The 12,500-nt window shown below is 34.9% G+C and overlaps 1 protein-coding gene and 1 long non-coding RNA gene across 2 annotated transcripts in view; one reads left to right on the plus strand and one right to left on the minus strand.

Moving 5' to 3' along the window:
- The window catches only part of LOC144975287 (calcium-activated chloride channel regulator 4-like), a 56,814-nt gene extending 47,113 nt beyond the window's left edge, over nt 1–9,701 (minus strand). The window contains 1 exon segment of the mRNA XM_078919233.1: nt 9,407–9,701. Within this exon segment, the coding sequence (XP_078775359.1) occupies nt 9,407–9,601 (195 nt within the window). The 5' untranslated portion in view covers nt 9,602–9,701.
- On the plus strand, nt 1,290–2,908 carry LOC144975286 (uncharacterized). The gene is made up of 2 exons (XR_013645887.1): nt 1,290–1,547; nt 2,699–2,908. It is a non-coding gene; the product is annotated as an uncharacterized LOC144975286 (long non-coding RNA).
- Nucleotides 9,702–12,500: the final 2,799 nt, after the last annotated feature.

Genomic DNA, 12,500 nt, shown 5'->3' on the forward strand with positions numbered 1-12,500 from the left:
CTTAACTAGCTGTAAAAATTATTTAGAAGTGAAATTAACCTTTGATATTTCCCGAAGATGTACAAAAAAGGTTGATTTAATCATTTATGACAAGAACTCATTTTTGATAGAAAATTGACGTTCTCACTAAACTTGGCAATATCTCAGTTCAAACGTTTTCATCATCCGACTAAATATAGTGTCATTCATTTTAACATCTGTTAGAGCACATGACTGCCGTTTGTTTAAAAAACATAGTATGTAATATTTGGTTAACATTGCATATACTGTGTTTTTTAAAAACAAGGGCAGATGAGAACAAAGACAATGAATAGGTTTGAGAGACTCTTATGACAAAGGTGGCAGATTTTCAAATTAGTTCAGATCTGTTTTCTGTTCCCGTATATTTGATATTCATATTAATGTTATGAAATGATTGAGACATGTCAAGTTTTATGTATAAAAATAGTATTTAATTGGATTCAATAGTCTGATGTCACGTCGCCCAGCAGCGGCGGCAATCGTGGAAAACAATGAAAATCGGTACTTTTTATTCTTCATGCTGGCTAGAACTCTTCATGTCTTGTGATCAGAATGTGTAAAAGTCAAAACATGATCAGATTTATAATATTTTTTCCTTCTAGATACGCTTTTATGCTCGTCGGAGAAATATTTCATAAGGGCGTCCGCCATTGTTCCGATAGTTTAGAGCCAGTTACTAAGTTACCATGCGTCATTACGAGGGAAGTGACTTTACGACTGTTGAAGCGCATTTATATGCAAAGTATATTTTTTAATTCTAAAGTCGGTGAAAAGGTTAAAAGGGCTTTCTGATTTTAAATCAGATTTTATTAAGAAAATAGAAATTTTTTTTTTTTTCAAATTATTATTTTTCTTTTGTGTTGTCATTGTTACTCGTTGTTGTTATTAATAAAAGATGTATGCATAACAAGTATATTTTACTGACAATAAATAATGCATTCATTCATTCATCTACTCTTACTTGAAGAATACCCCATGAAACAATAGATAATCTATGTTTAATTGTTGTTTCGTTGTTTATTTATTTGTTTTTTTTTGTTTTTGTTTTCTTTAATTATTTATTCATTTTCTGTTTTGTTTTGTTTTGTTTTTTTAATCGATTGTAGATTGGGAATATGGAGATGGTATGTGTTTTAAATTAGATAAGGAACGTTTTGGATGGAATGAAAAGTGTATATTTATTATTTGTCTACATGAGGCCGTATGGATCAACGCGTAGCGATTTTGACGATAATGTAACTTGTTTTGATGAACTGTTAAAGCAATAGGCTTCCTAAGTCGTGACGTAATCCTGCGCAGCAACGCATGGCAACAAACCGGCTGGCTCTAAACAGTCGAGAAAAATGGCTGACACGAACTCTATTTCCATCACCGCCCTTATGAAATACTTCTCCAATGAGCATAAAAGTGTCTCGCGAGGTGAAAATCATCATCAGTCAGGTCATGTTTTGACTTTCACTTACTCAGATGGCTTGATGTTCGGCAAAGTTCAAGCCAGCATGAAGAATAAAGAGTATTCTGTGAAGGTAAGTCATTTCGTCTTCTCATTCTCACTCTCAAAATCTCACATCTCCGTAAAACTACTGTTGGACAATAATCAGTTTACTTTGAGTTTAGGCAGATTTAGTATATCCAATGGAAAGATTTAACTGTTTACGTTCGATTTTAGTTAGGGAGAGAGAGGGGAGTCATTGAATTATTGTGTTTTTATCTTATGGACCACGGACTTTGAGTCTTTGAGGTCTTAGTCTTGCTTCGCTAATTTTCGTTGCCATTGACTATAGTCTACTACATACTATTTAGTATCGTGTTGTAACCTTTATTATAATACTCATATGAGCATCACAATCACCAATCACGCTAGACATTTTATCATACTTCATGTGGGGCAGCGTGGATCAGCGGTACGTTTTTGCTTCGTACCCGAAAGGTACCGAGTTCGTTCACCCGCCGCTGCGCTGTGTGGCCTTGAGCAAGTCACCTCGCCCTAGCTCAATTTGCGGCGCTGCACCGCGGTTATTCCAGTCTTCCCTGGGAATAGACCCTAGAGATAAATTTCCTCTATGGGATGAATAAAGGATTTATTTAGACCAGTGTTAGTCACGGTAAACTAAACTTCCTATTGGGTTAAGGTGTCATGTAAATGTTGCTGCTTGAAACTCGAAGAAATCAATAACATTGTGAAATTGAATGTGAACTTCAATTTAATATACGAAAACAGATAAAATGGACGTTTCGGGTTTCCCCCTTATCAACAAAGCAAGATGAATGAAAGAATCACTTAATTTGTTTTTTTAATTGAGTTTTTATACAGCGTAATATCCACTAAATGTGCTCAAAGTGCTTTACAAGGGGTCCCTGGCCAACAGCAACATTTAACATGTAAGACGGGACATGATGCCTGTTGGGCGATATTACAATTTTTTCGGACAGAGACAACGCTGTTAACGGCCAGGTACTCATTTGACACCTGACTACGGTGAGAGATTGTGAGTAAAGAGCCTTCTCCAAGGACTCAACTATGTGCCGAGCGAGGCCCAAACCCAGGACCTTCTGATCTGAAAGCGAGTGTCATACCACAAGACCACAACAGACGTTTTATTAGTTTGTTTGTTTTTTGCCTATTGAGCATGGTCGCAGCTCTAAATTTGAATCTTTTATTCTTTTACTTCCACAGATCTATCTTGATGATGCCTTGGGTTGATTCAGTCCAAAACTAATTTGTGTGGTTTTATTTAACAATGTTAATGACATTGAACATACATTGATACAACAATGCCATAATTTGTCATGTTTATCATGTAAAATCATGTATGGACCTACAAAACCATTATTTTGAATGGTGATTTGATGATGATGAACAAAATATGTGTGTTGTACAAATAAATGGCAAAGCTAACAAAATGCAGTCTCCTTAATAAGAGGAGACTGGGGATTGACAAGTGCTGCAACAAATTGAAAAATAATATCAGATGTTTCTCTTAACATGGTTGGAATATATGAGAGGATGTTAACATTTTTCAGTCTTTCATTAGCGCTCTCAACATGAATTCTACATGAAGCAATTTCTTTTGTTAATAAAATCTCATTTTCAGTAAATTTATTATGTAAAAAGGGAGGGATATTTACAGTTACTCCTTGAGGTAAAATATCTTGAATCAGGATGGGGTTTTACCTTTATTACCTTTATCTGCTAAAATTAAATCTCCAGGGCTTAAAATTAAAAGTTTTAGTAATCCACAATTTTGTACAATGACCTTATCCGAGACAGACCCTGGATACAGTTTAGAAATAAAATTTATCACACCATTTGGACTCAGACCAACAAGAGCTTTAACAGAATTCATGGACCTATAAGAAGAATAAGTTAACCGTTGTTTATCCATTTCTTTAGGAATAGCAATTTGGTCATCTGTACAATCAATGATCATTCTGCAATTTGGAAATCTTAAAAATGATGATGGAGCTGATAGTTTATTTTTATGTCTAGAAGGGCATGTAACCTTCATAACATTTTCAAAGAGAAGCTTATGGCTTATGTAAAACATGAATAAAAGTTTGTATAATATTTGTTATAGTACTTTCATTAACGCTAAACAATTGTGAAATATGAAGGTTAGCGTAGTTCTGTCTAAGTTTCATAAGTGTAATAATGAAAATTTGGTCTTTTAATGCAACTGTCTCTTCCTGAACTTCCCATCCACTATAATAAATAATGTTACCTCTAAAGCACTCAACATATTGAACAATAATATTAAATATTTTAAAACAATGTACACCTGTCTCCATTCGAAGAACTTTTTCTGTAAGGCTTGAAACAGTGTAAGTGCGTTGAATCTAACTTAGTTGGGTTTTTTAAAGCTAGCTATTTCCTTATTTTTGTCTGTAATTTCTTGTTCTTGAATTAAATTTGTTATTCTATTTAAAATATCCTCACTTGTTCTACAATCTGTTTTTTTTAAAAGATGGAATCCTGTGATGATGGTGACGAGAGTTGAGATGATGATGAGGGAGAAGATAATGAGGATGATGATGAGGAGGAAAATAATGATGATGAGGAATCTGGTTTTTTTTAAAGGTGGGACTTTGTGATGATGATGAAGAGAGTTGAGCTGATGATGATGATGATGATGATGATGATGATGATGATGATGATGATGATGATGATGATGATGATGATGATGATGATGATGATGGTGGTGGTGGTGGTGGTGGTGGTGGTGGACTTCTTGATGTTGGTGCCAACTGAGATGGGGTGGGAATTCCTTGTGTCACTTTTCTTTTCTTTCTTTCTGGCTCTGATGGAAACAATTTATTTTTATTTCTGTCAAACCATTCAGGGAGGTTGGCTTTGTCACCATCTCTGATGTGACAAGAACACACTCTTGATGATGATGTTGGATCTTTTGTCCTTTCACCTGAAATGAAAAGATAAAAAAAAAAACAATAATTCTGTTGGGCACATTGGGTATATTATTTAATTTGATAAGTACTTTGTTTTAGACTATCTTGTTTGACACCAGCTCAATGCATGATAAATCAAAGGTGTGCAAGAGACTAGGTTACTGGTGGGTCTCTCGCCTGTCTTTTATGAAATCGCACATTCAGCAAAATGTCGCACTTCCTCATTACTTCTTTTGATGATTTTGACTAGGTATATATAAAAATATGAATTCTTAAATTTACAGTTAAAGTTGATCTTGGGGTTGAGTGTGGCAAGACTGGCGTTTTCTCTTTATTACAGTCAGTACTGTACTGGCCAGTGCGGTGATGGAAACTTTGGAGTGTCAACAGTCGGGCACAGGTAAAGGAGAGAGGTCCCTGCCGCCATCTTGCTTTGTTCACACAGAGTTGCCACCTCGGCTGTCGGGGAGGGGAGGCATGGCAGAGAATCAGAGAAACTTTCCAAAAAAAAGAGGAAAGTATGTGTGTTTGTGTGTGTGTGTGTGTGTGTGTGTGTGAGAGAGAGAGAGAGAGATAGAGATCTGCGTGAGGGGAGGGGGGGGGGAGAGGTTGCGTTATTTTATTTATTTATTTTCATTTTGCCATAAAGGTATCGAGTTTAAAGTAAGATTTTAACAAATATTTTCTTCTCTTTCTTCTTGTTCTCCTTTTAAAAAAATTATCACTTATCAGTAGAACTTAAGTCTCATTCAGTTTATCAGCCTTAACATCAAAACGATTGAGATATCATTTTTGCTTCAACTTCAATAAAAACCTAGTTTGGAATGTATTTTTATTTATAATTTCGTGCAATTGTACACTTTAATCATAAAATATAGGTCTACGTAAGCTAGAACTTGACCTAGATCTGGACTACGAACTCTAGCAAATGTTCGACGAGGCGTGCGTGCTTACCTGACTAAAGTGATCCACTTTTTCTTCAATTTTTTGTCTGCCTGTCCATTTGGAAATCTGTAAAACTTGCAGGAGTGAATATCTGACTGGTGTAGACAATCTGGTACAAAACACTGGACCATATTTAAGATAAAAATTGTTTTTTGAGCGATTTTCCAATTATTCCTTGCCCGGACCAAGCACGGATTTTTTTGTTTAGAGCCAGCCGATTCGTTGCTAGGCGGACGTGACGTCAGACTGTGGAATCCTATTGACAAAAGTGACCGATCAGGGAGGGATTATAGTAGCAGGAGTGCGGCTATGTGGTCTTATGGTATGACACTCGCTTTCGGATCGGAAGGTCCTGGGTTCGAGCCTCGCGCTCGGCGCATAGTTGAGTCCTTGGAAAAGGCTCTTTACTCACTTTCTCTCACCGTACTCAGGTGTAAAATGAGTACCTGGCCGTTAACAGCGTTGTCTTTGTCCCAAAAATTGTAATATCGCCTAACAGGCGGCATGTCCCGTCCTACATGTTAAATGTTGCTGTTGACCAAGGACCCCTTGTAAAGCGCTTTGAGCACATTTTGTGGATATTGCGCTATATAAAGCTCAATTAAGGAGACATGAATGCAAGGACGGCGGAGAGAGAGGATTGTTTGACTGTTGACATTAAAGAGAATTTTGGGAACCAGACAGATGAGCTTTCGGTAGAGAATGTTTTATGTGAAAGAGATTTCTTATGTAATGACATGACAGTCGGGCGTATTAATAAGGACAAAAAAGTAAATGACTATGGACTGCAATTACTCCAATTACATGTGTGACCTTACAATATTAAATTGAAGAACAGGGGAGGATAAAATGAAGGGATGCACAACGTTTGGCAATAAAAAAGGGGAGAGTACAATCGACCATGTTATTTGCAATAAGCGGGTAACTTTTTTTTTTCATTTTTGGTGTAAATTTTGTAGTTTTTTCGTGTTTTTTTTTTTTGGGGGGGGGGGTTGTTTGGTTTTTATTATCTATCGAATATCGCATAGAAGAAGTAGAAGAAGAAGAAGAAGAAGAAGAAGAAGAAGAAGAAGAAGAAGAAGAAGAAGAAGAAGAAGAAGAAGATGATGATGATGATGATGATGATGATGATGATGATGATGATGATGATGATGATGATGATGATAATGATGAAGAAGAAGAAGAAGAAGAAGAAGAAGAAGAAGAAGAAGAAGAAGAAGAAGAAGAAGAAGAAGAAGAAGAAAATAATTGGAAGGGAAAGATAGTGGGGAAAGGAGCGAAGAGACAAGTTCAGAGAGTCAACGAGTCATGACCTTGTAAACGTGTCCGCCATCTTGCCAGTTAAGTTATCCAATCCATCATGACCTTCTTCTTCTTCTTCTTCTTCTTCTTCTTCTTCTTCTTCTTCTTCTTCTTCTTCTTCTTCTTCTTCTTCTTCTTCTTCTTCTGTTACTTTTTTTATTATTCTTTTTGTTTGTTTTTTTTCTTTTTCTCTCAGCTATTAATAAAAACTTACTCCATGAATTGCTCTATATCTATAGCCATAGATTTGTATTGCAAGACATTGTCGAACAAAAGGAGTTTGTGTGCAAAAAAAGAAAATCAGTAGGTGACGTTTACAAGACATATCTAGTTGACATGAATTTGTTCAATTTTCAATCGCATAATATTATTTGTTATAAATGCCAAAATATAAACGACAAAATGCCTTGAGAAAACTATGAAAATAGGATTGAGAATCATACTCTCATCATGCCTGGATCCTGGCATGGAATTCAACAAGTCATAATCAGTTCCTGGCCGTTCTGAGCGCATACAAGATGGCACGGCACAACGGTTGTCACCAGCATGATGGTTTTGGTTGCCATAGCGACGTAGTACTACTTTATGGTAAGGTTTTTTATAATAAGAACATAAATGTGTCAGTGCATGACATAATCAGTCGGAAGGTGAAAGTTTTGGATTTGAATTTTTTAAAATTATTATTTACTGAAATGCTCCGTAGAACATTTTTATCTTTATTTGAAGTAAATCGGGAGATTTTTCATGAAATTATGATCAGATGTATGGGAAAGGTATCCAGCAGCTTTTCCCAAATGTCATACTTTTTCAACTTGACTAGCTGTAAAAATAATTTTTAGAAGTGGAATTAAGCTTTGATATTTCCCGAATATGTACAAAAAGGGTTGATTTAATCATGTATGACAAGAACTCATTTTTGATTTTAAAAATTGATCTTCTAACTAAATTTGGAAATATCTCAGTTCAAACCTGTTCACCATCCAACTGATTATTTCATTCACTATAAATATGCAAATGAAACAACCTAACAACTCAGTTCGACACGAAAAAAAAAACAAGCGACTGGTGTGGTCCATATTGATAGAGATGGCACGGCTCCGTACGAAGGCGGGCCATGTTCAGCACCTCATAGCTAAGCTAGTCGATCAAAGCCATTCAATGATGACCTTAAGATCCTGTTCTGTTCACTATGACACTTGAGAGGCGCTGAATACGTAATCTCTTTACGTTTCGAAATCAACATACGCGTACCGAAGACAAGGAAAGGTCATCTTTTGATTGGCAGATGGTGATGACCATGATCGACCTTCCTGTGTTGTGATTGGTTGATCATCCGGGAAGGAACTGACAGTGGGAGAATGCCTTTGTTAGCCACCAGTTTATGTCTCTTGATCTTTGACTTAAGGGGCGGTTTGGGTCTAATTATTAGGAAAATCCTTCAAAAATTTGATTTTGAGATTTTGGTGGAAAATGATATTTTATTATCTTAGAAATAATATAATTGAAGTCCAAATTCTTAAAGTAGACTATAAAGGCACGAAATACACAGTCGAAAATGGTACAGGTAGTAAGAAATGTGTGAAAAACGGGAAGCCATTTTGCTATTTTCTCAGTATGTCATTTTTCTAAGGGTATGGGAAACTGTGTCAAACGTTTCAGAATCATTCAATGAAATTGTCTGAAATTTCCACAGTTATGACAGAGATAATGTATTGTGTCACCATAGAGAGATATTTTGATAGATTTGTGAATTTTAAATTATAATCCAAATCTGAAATTTTTACATCAATTGTCATAACATTTGATTCTCAATGTTGTAATGATCTAATAAAAATTCCATAAGCTAAAGCGTAAATCTCTCTATGGTGACACACTATGGTACAATGTTGACAAGAGGAAGAATATGGAGGTCATTCCTTCATTAGTTTTTGTGGAACGTTTGCCACAAGATTGTTATATTTTTTGATGTCAGACCCCAATTAGATCGCAAAATGGGTATCAACACAGATAATTAAAATTTTTCACCATCAATGTTGTTTTTTTAACCTATATTGATGATACAGAATGATTAAAACCGCCAATATAGGTAATTAAATTTTTAAAGAAAGACCCAAACCGCCCCTTAATGATAATTATAAGAAACATGCATATATATATATATATATATATATATATATATATATATATATATATATAATATTATATATATAAACTTTAACTTTAAGTTTTACATTATCTACGTATATGTATATATTATATTATATATATATATTATATATATATATATATTATATAATAATATATATTTATATATATTAATATGATTATATATATTATATATATATACATTTTTAGTCATGGATTTTAGTAATGCAGATTCTTATAAAGAAATTACACAAATTTTCTATGTCGTTTACGAAAGATTTCTGTATTTTTTAAGTTTGATTAAGCTGTGTTTCAAGTCAGTTCGATGTATGATATGTATAAGTCATGACAAGATGATTTTATGAATTTAATTGATGATAGATGATAAGATTTGCATGTATGATATGATGATGATGATGATGATGATAGATGGTGTGATGAGTGTGATGATGATATGATGATGATGAATGATGAGTGATGATGATGATGATGAGTGAGTGATGATGTGATGATGTGATGGAGTGAGGAGGATGGAGAGGAGGAGGAGGAGGATGACGTCGATGAGCTAAAAAAATATAAGTAAACCTACCTCCAATCTCTCCGGTATCATGTCACTCTCCTTGATGTCTGGATTGATTGCTATCACTACGCCTTCGTATCCATTGTTTACTAGTCTGATTTTAGCCGTTACCATGGTTACATATGTCAACAACAGCAACAAACCTAATAAAGCTGAGATGAATACTCCGATTCTAGAAATTCTGTAAGACGCCATAGTTGTCATAACTCTTGGATGTTTAAACAAAACAAAACGCACACTGAAGTAAACAAACGAGATTCACCAGAAAATTCGAATCCTTGATTGAACACAGAATCAAATCAGGAAATTTTATATATTTTTTACCCCTTGTTCAGAATTCTCATAAGAATAAAATCCAGTCTTTGATATAAAAAGTACTAGTGATGTAGAAACGAAGTTACATTTAACATGAATAGATTGGCTTTGAGCAGATTCAATGGAGAAATGGATATCCAAACTTAAATATTATTGCAAATTGTAAAATTTATTCACTCAACAATTCTTATTGTTATTTTGTTTTAAAATTTCAGTTCCGGTCATTAGTTTTTCATTGGTAAATTTTGTTATTTCTGATCAATATGATATTTTCATATTCTTTTTTTTTACACGTTATTTGTTTCAAGTCAAGACATTAATTCTTACTCAAACATATCAGGAATTACTCCAAATTTATTAACAATCGCAATCCAGTATGGAATATCACTACTTGACTAAGTTCATATCATTGGTCCTGAATGAATTATTATTCTTAGAATTTAGCAAATTTTGTGATCAGGAAATACTGTCGTGCAGGTGGGTGTGTATACAATCCTTATTCGAGATAATTTTGTTACAAATACAATTTGCATACGATTCTGAGATGGCTTTGATGGAGGGATAGCAAGGCGAAAATGGAGGCCTTTGTATTTTGTATTTTTTCTTTTCTTCTCGTTATTATTGCTGAAGAAGTTGCAGTAGTCCAGTCATGTCCAGTCAGTCCTTTTGGTCACTAGTTGTTGTAGTAAGTCCTTTTACTTGACTGCTGAAGTGTCAGGGGTCTGAGTTGAAGGTACGATGATGTTTGTTGCCTGATTTGGTATATCAAAGAGAAATAGAACATGTTATGTCAAAGTGGGACAATTTAGGATTACAAAGAAGTATTGTGTTAATACTGGATTGCTATCGATAACTCTTTGGGGGTCCCGATTGATCATAATATAGTAGAGCAATTCACTCACAATCAAAGGAACTGGCCCAATCCCGAACATCTCGGTTCATCCAACAGTAATTGGATAGCTTGGTCTGTTTGACATGCTGGAAAGTACATTCCAATAAATCAGTGTTCTATTCAATGGCAAGCGGTACCAGATAGCTCAGATGGTAGAGCACTCGCTCCACATAAATAGGGACCGAGATCGAGCCCAGGTGAATTCGAGATTGTTTTCTGCCCCCCCCCCCCCCCCCCGCCCTCCCTCTGTCCACCCAGGTAAATAAGGTAGCTGGGTCTGTTAGATCTGGCGGAAAGCACTTTGTAAAGTCCTTAAGTTCGAGAGCTTTTGCCAAGAGGAGGGTCATTTTAATCGATCGATATTTGCAAAGCGATATTTATGGCCAAAATTCAAAATAGGTGTTGCTGTTTTTTAATAGCACGACCGTTTTATTTCGGGGAGGATTTCATGTTTAAAAATACAGTTCTAGCGAAATATTTATAATGTTTGTATAAACAAATGTAATGTTTACCTGAGGGGATTAACTTTACCGTCTTAAACTTTTTAAAAACTTTCATTTCCCAATTCTGATCATATAGAGGAGATCTGACTACGACTACGACAATTTAGTAAAACTACAAATTTTTGGCTCCAAACTGACAATTATCTATTATCATTATTTATTTATTATCATTATTATCATCATCATCATTATTATTATCATCATCATCTTTATAAAATATTATAGAAATAGTTCCTTGTAACCGCTTATTGAAGTTTAACACTGTTGTACAAAAGAGATTGCGTCTTGCTTACGTTTTGAAAACAAAACACACCAGCGGAAAGATTAAAAAATTGAGTAAACGATTGCACGAGTGTGTTAAAAACTAAACAAAATAACCCTTTCATACACCAGGCAGTAGTATAGATAGTATGCGTTTGGCTAAGAAGCTCACAACATTGCCATCCGGAAGTATAACGGACCAACACACAAAACTCTGTCTTACCATGAACTTTTATAATCTGGATAATACAATTAAGTGAGAATTACTCATAAATTATGTGGATGGTAGAAAACAATAACAAAGACCCGAGTGACGTCAACTTCATTCATTTGTCGTCCCCCTTTTTAAAGCGTGAAATGGGCGTAACGATTGCCTGCTCATCTCAGTATAAATGATGTACGCTTGGCTAAGAAACTCACAACATTGCCATCCGGAAATAAGACGGACCAACAAACAAAACTTTGTGTAACCTTGAAAGTTTATTGTCTGGCTATTACAGTTAATTGAGGATTACTTATAAAAATGGATGTCAAAAAACATTAACAAAGACCTGAGTGACGTCAACTTCGTTCTATCTATAGGAGACAGATTGACCTATTGCACAGCATTGTTCGTCGGACCTAATCAGACCCAGCTACCCAAAATCACCGCTGAAAGCTCGAAAGAAGAGTGGAAGAAAACCTCACCTAAAGATGACTGTAGCCATAATACTGTTTGTTTGTGTGCAGATTGAAAGTTCTACGAACCAGACCACGAATTAGAGGTCAATGATTTGTACAAAAGAAAATTGTTTAAGAAGGTGTAAAGTTGTCGACTGTGACACAATAGTGAGAAATGACTAGCATAACTCCTCACACTACAGAAAACTTAAAGGATATAAAAACCTTTCAGGTCGTTTACATTGGATAATTAGAGGTCATAAATGTGAAAGCAATACACCAGAACAAATCGGTAAAACTCGTATTATAATGTTTTAAAACAGCATAATTTTAAATATTTTAAAATTCTCTCTGTTAATTACATGGGCCCCAAGTTTTTGTTTTCATTAAAAAACGATTAAAAGTTGAATCATCAGTGTGGTACCGCTAAGGCGTTTCGCATTTCTTTTTATTTCCTAAAAAGTTTAACATA

This window comes from Berghia stephanieae, chromosome 6, assembly GCF_034508935.2.
Source record: "Berghia stephanieae isolate SIO BIC M18660-M18661 chromosome 6, UCSD_Bste_1.3, whole genome shotgun sequence".
In the NCBI taxonomy this organism is placed as follows: Eukaryota; Metazoa; Mollusca; class Gastropoda; order Nudibranchia; family Aeolidiidae; genus Berghia; species Berghia stephanieae.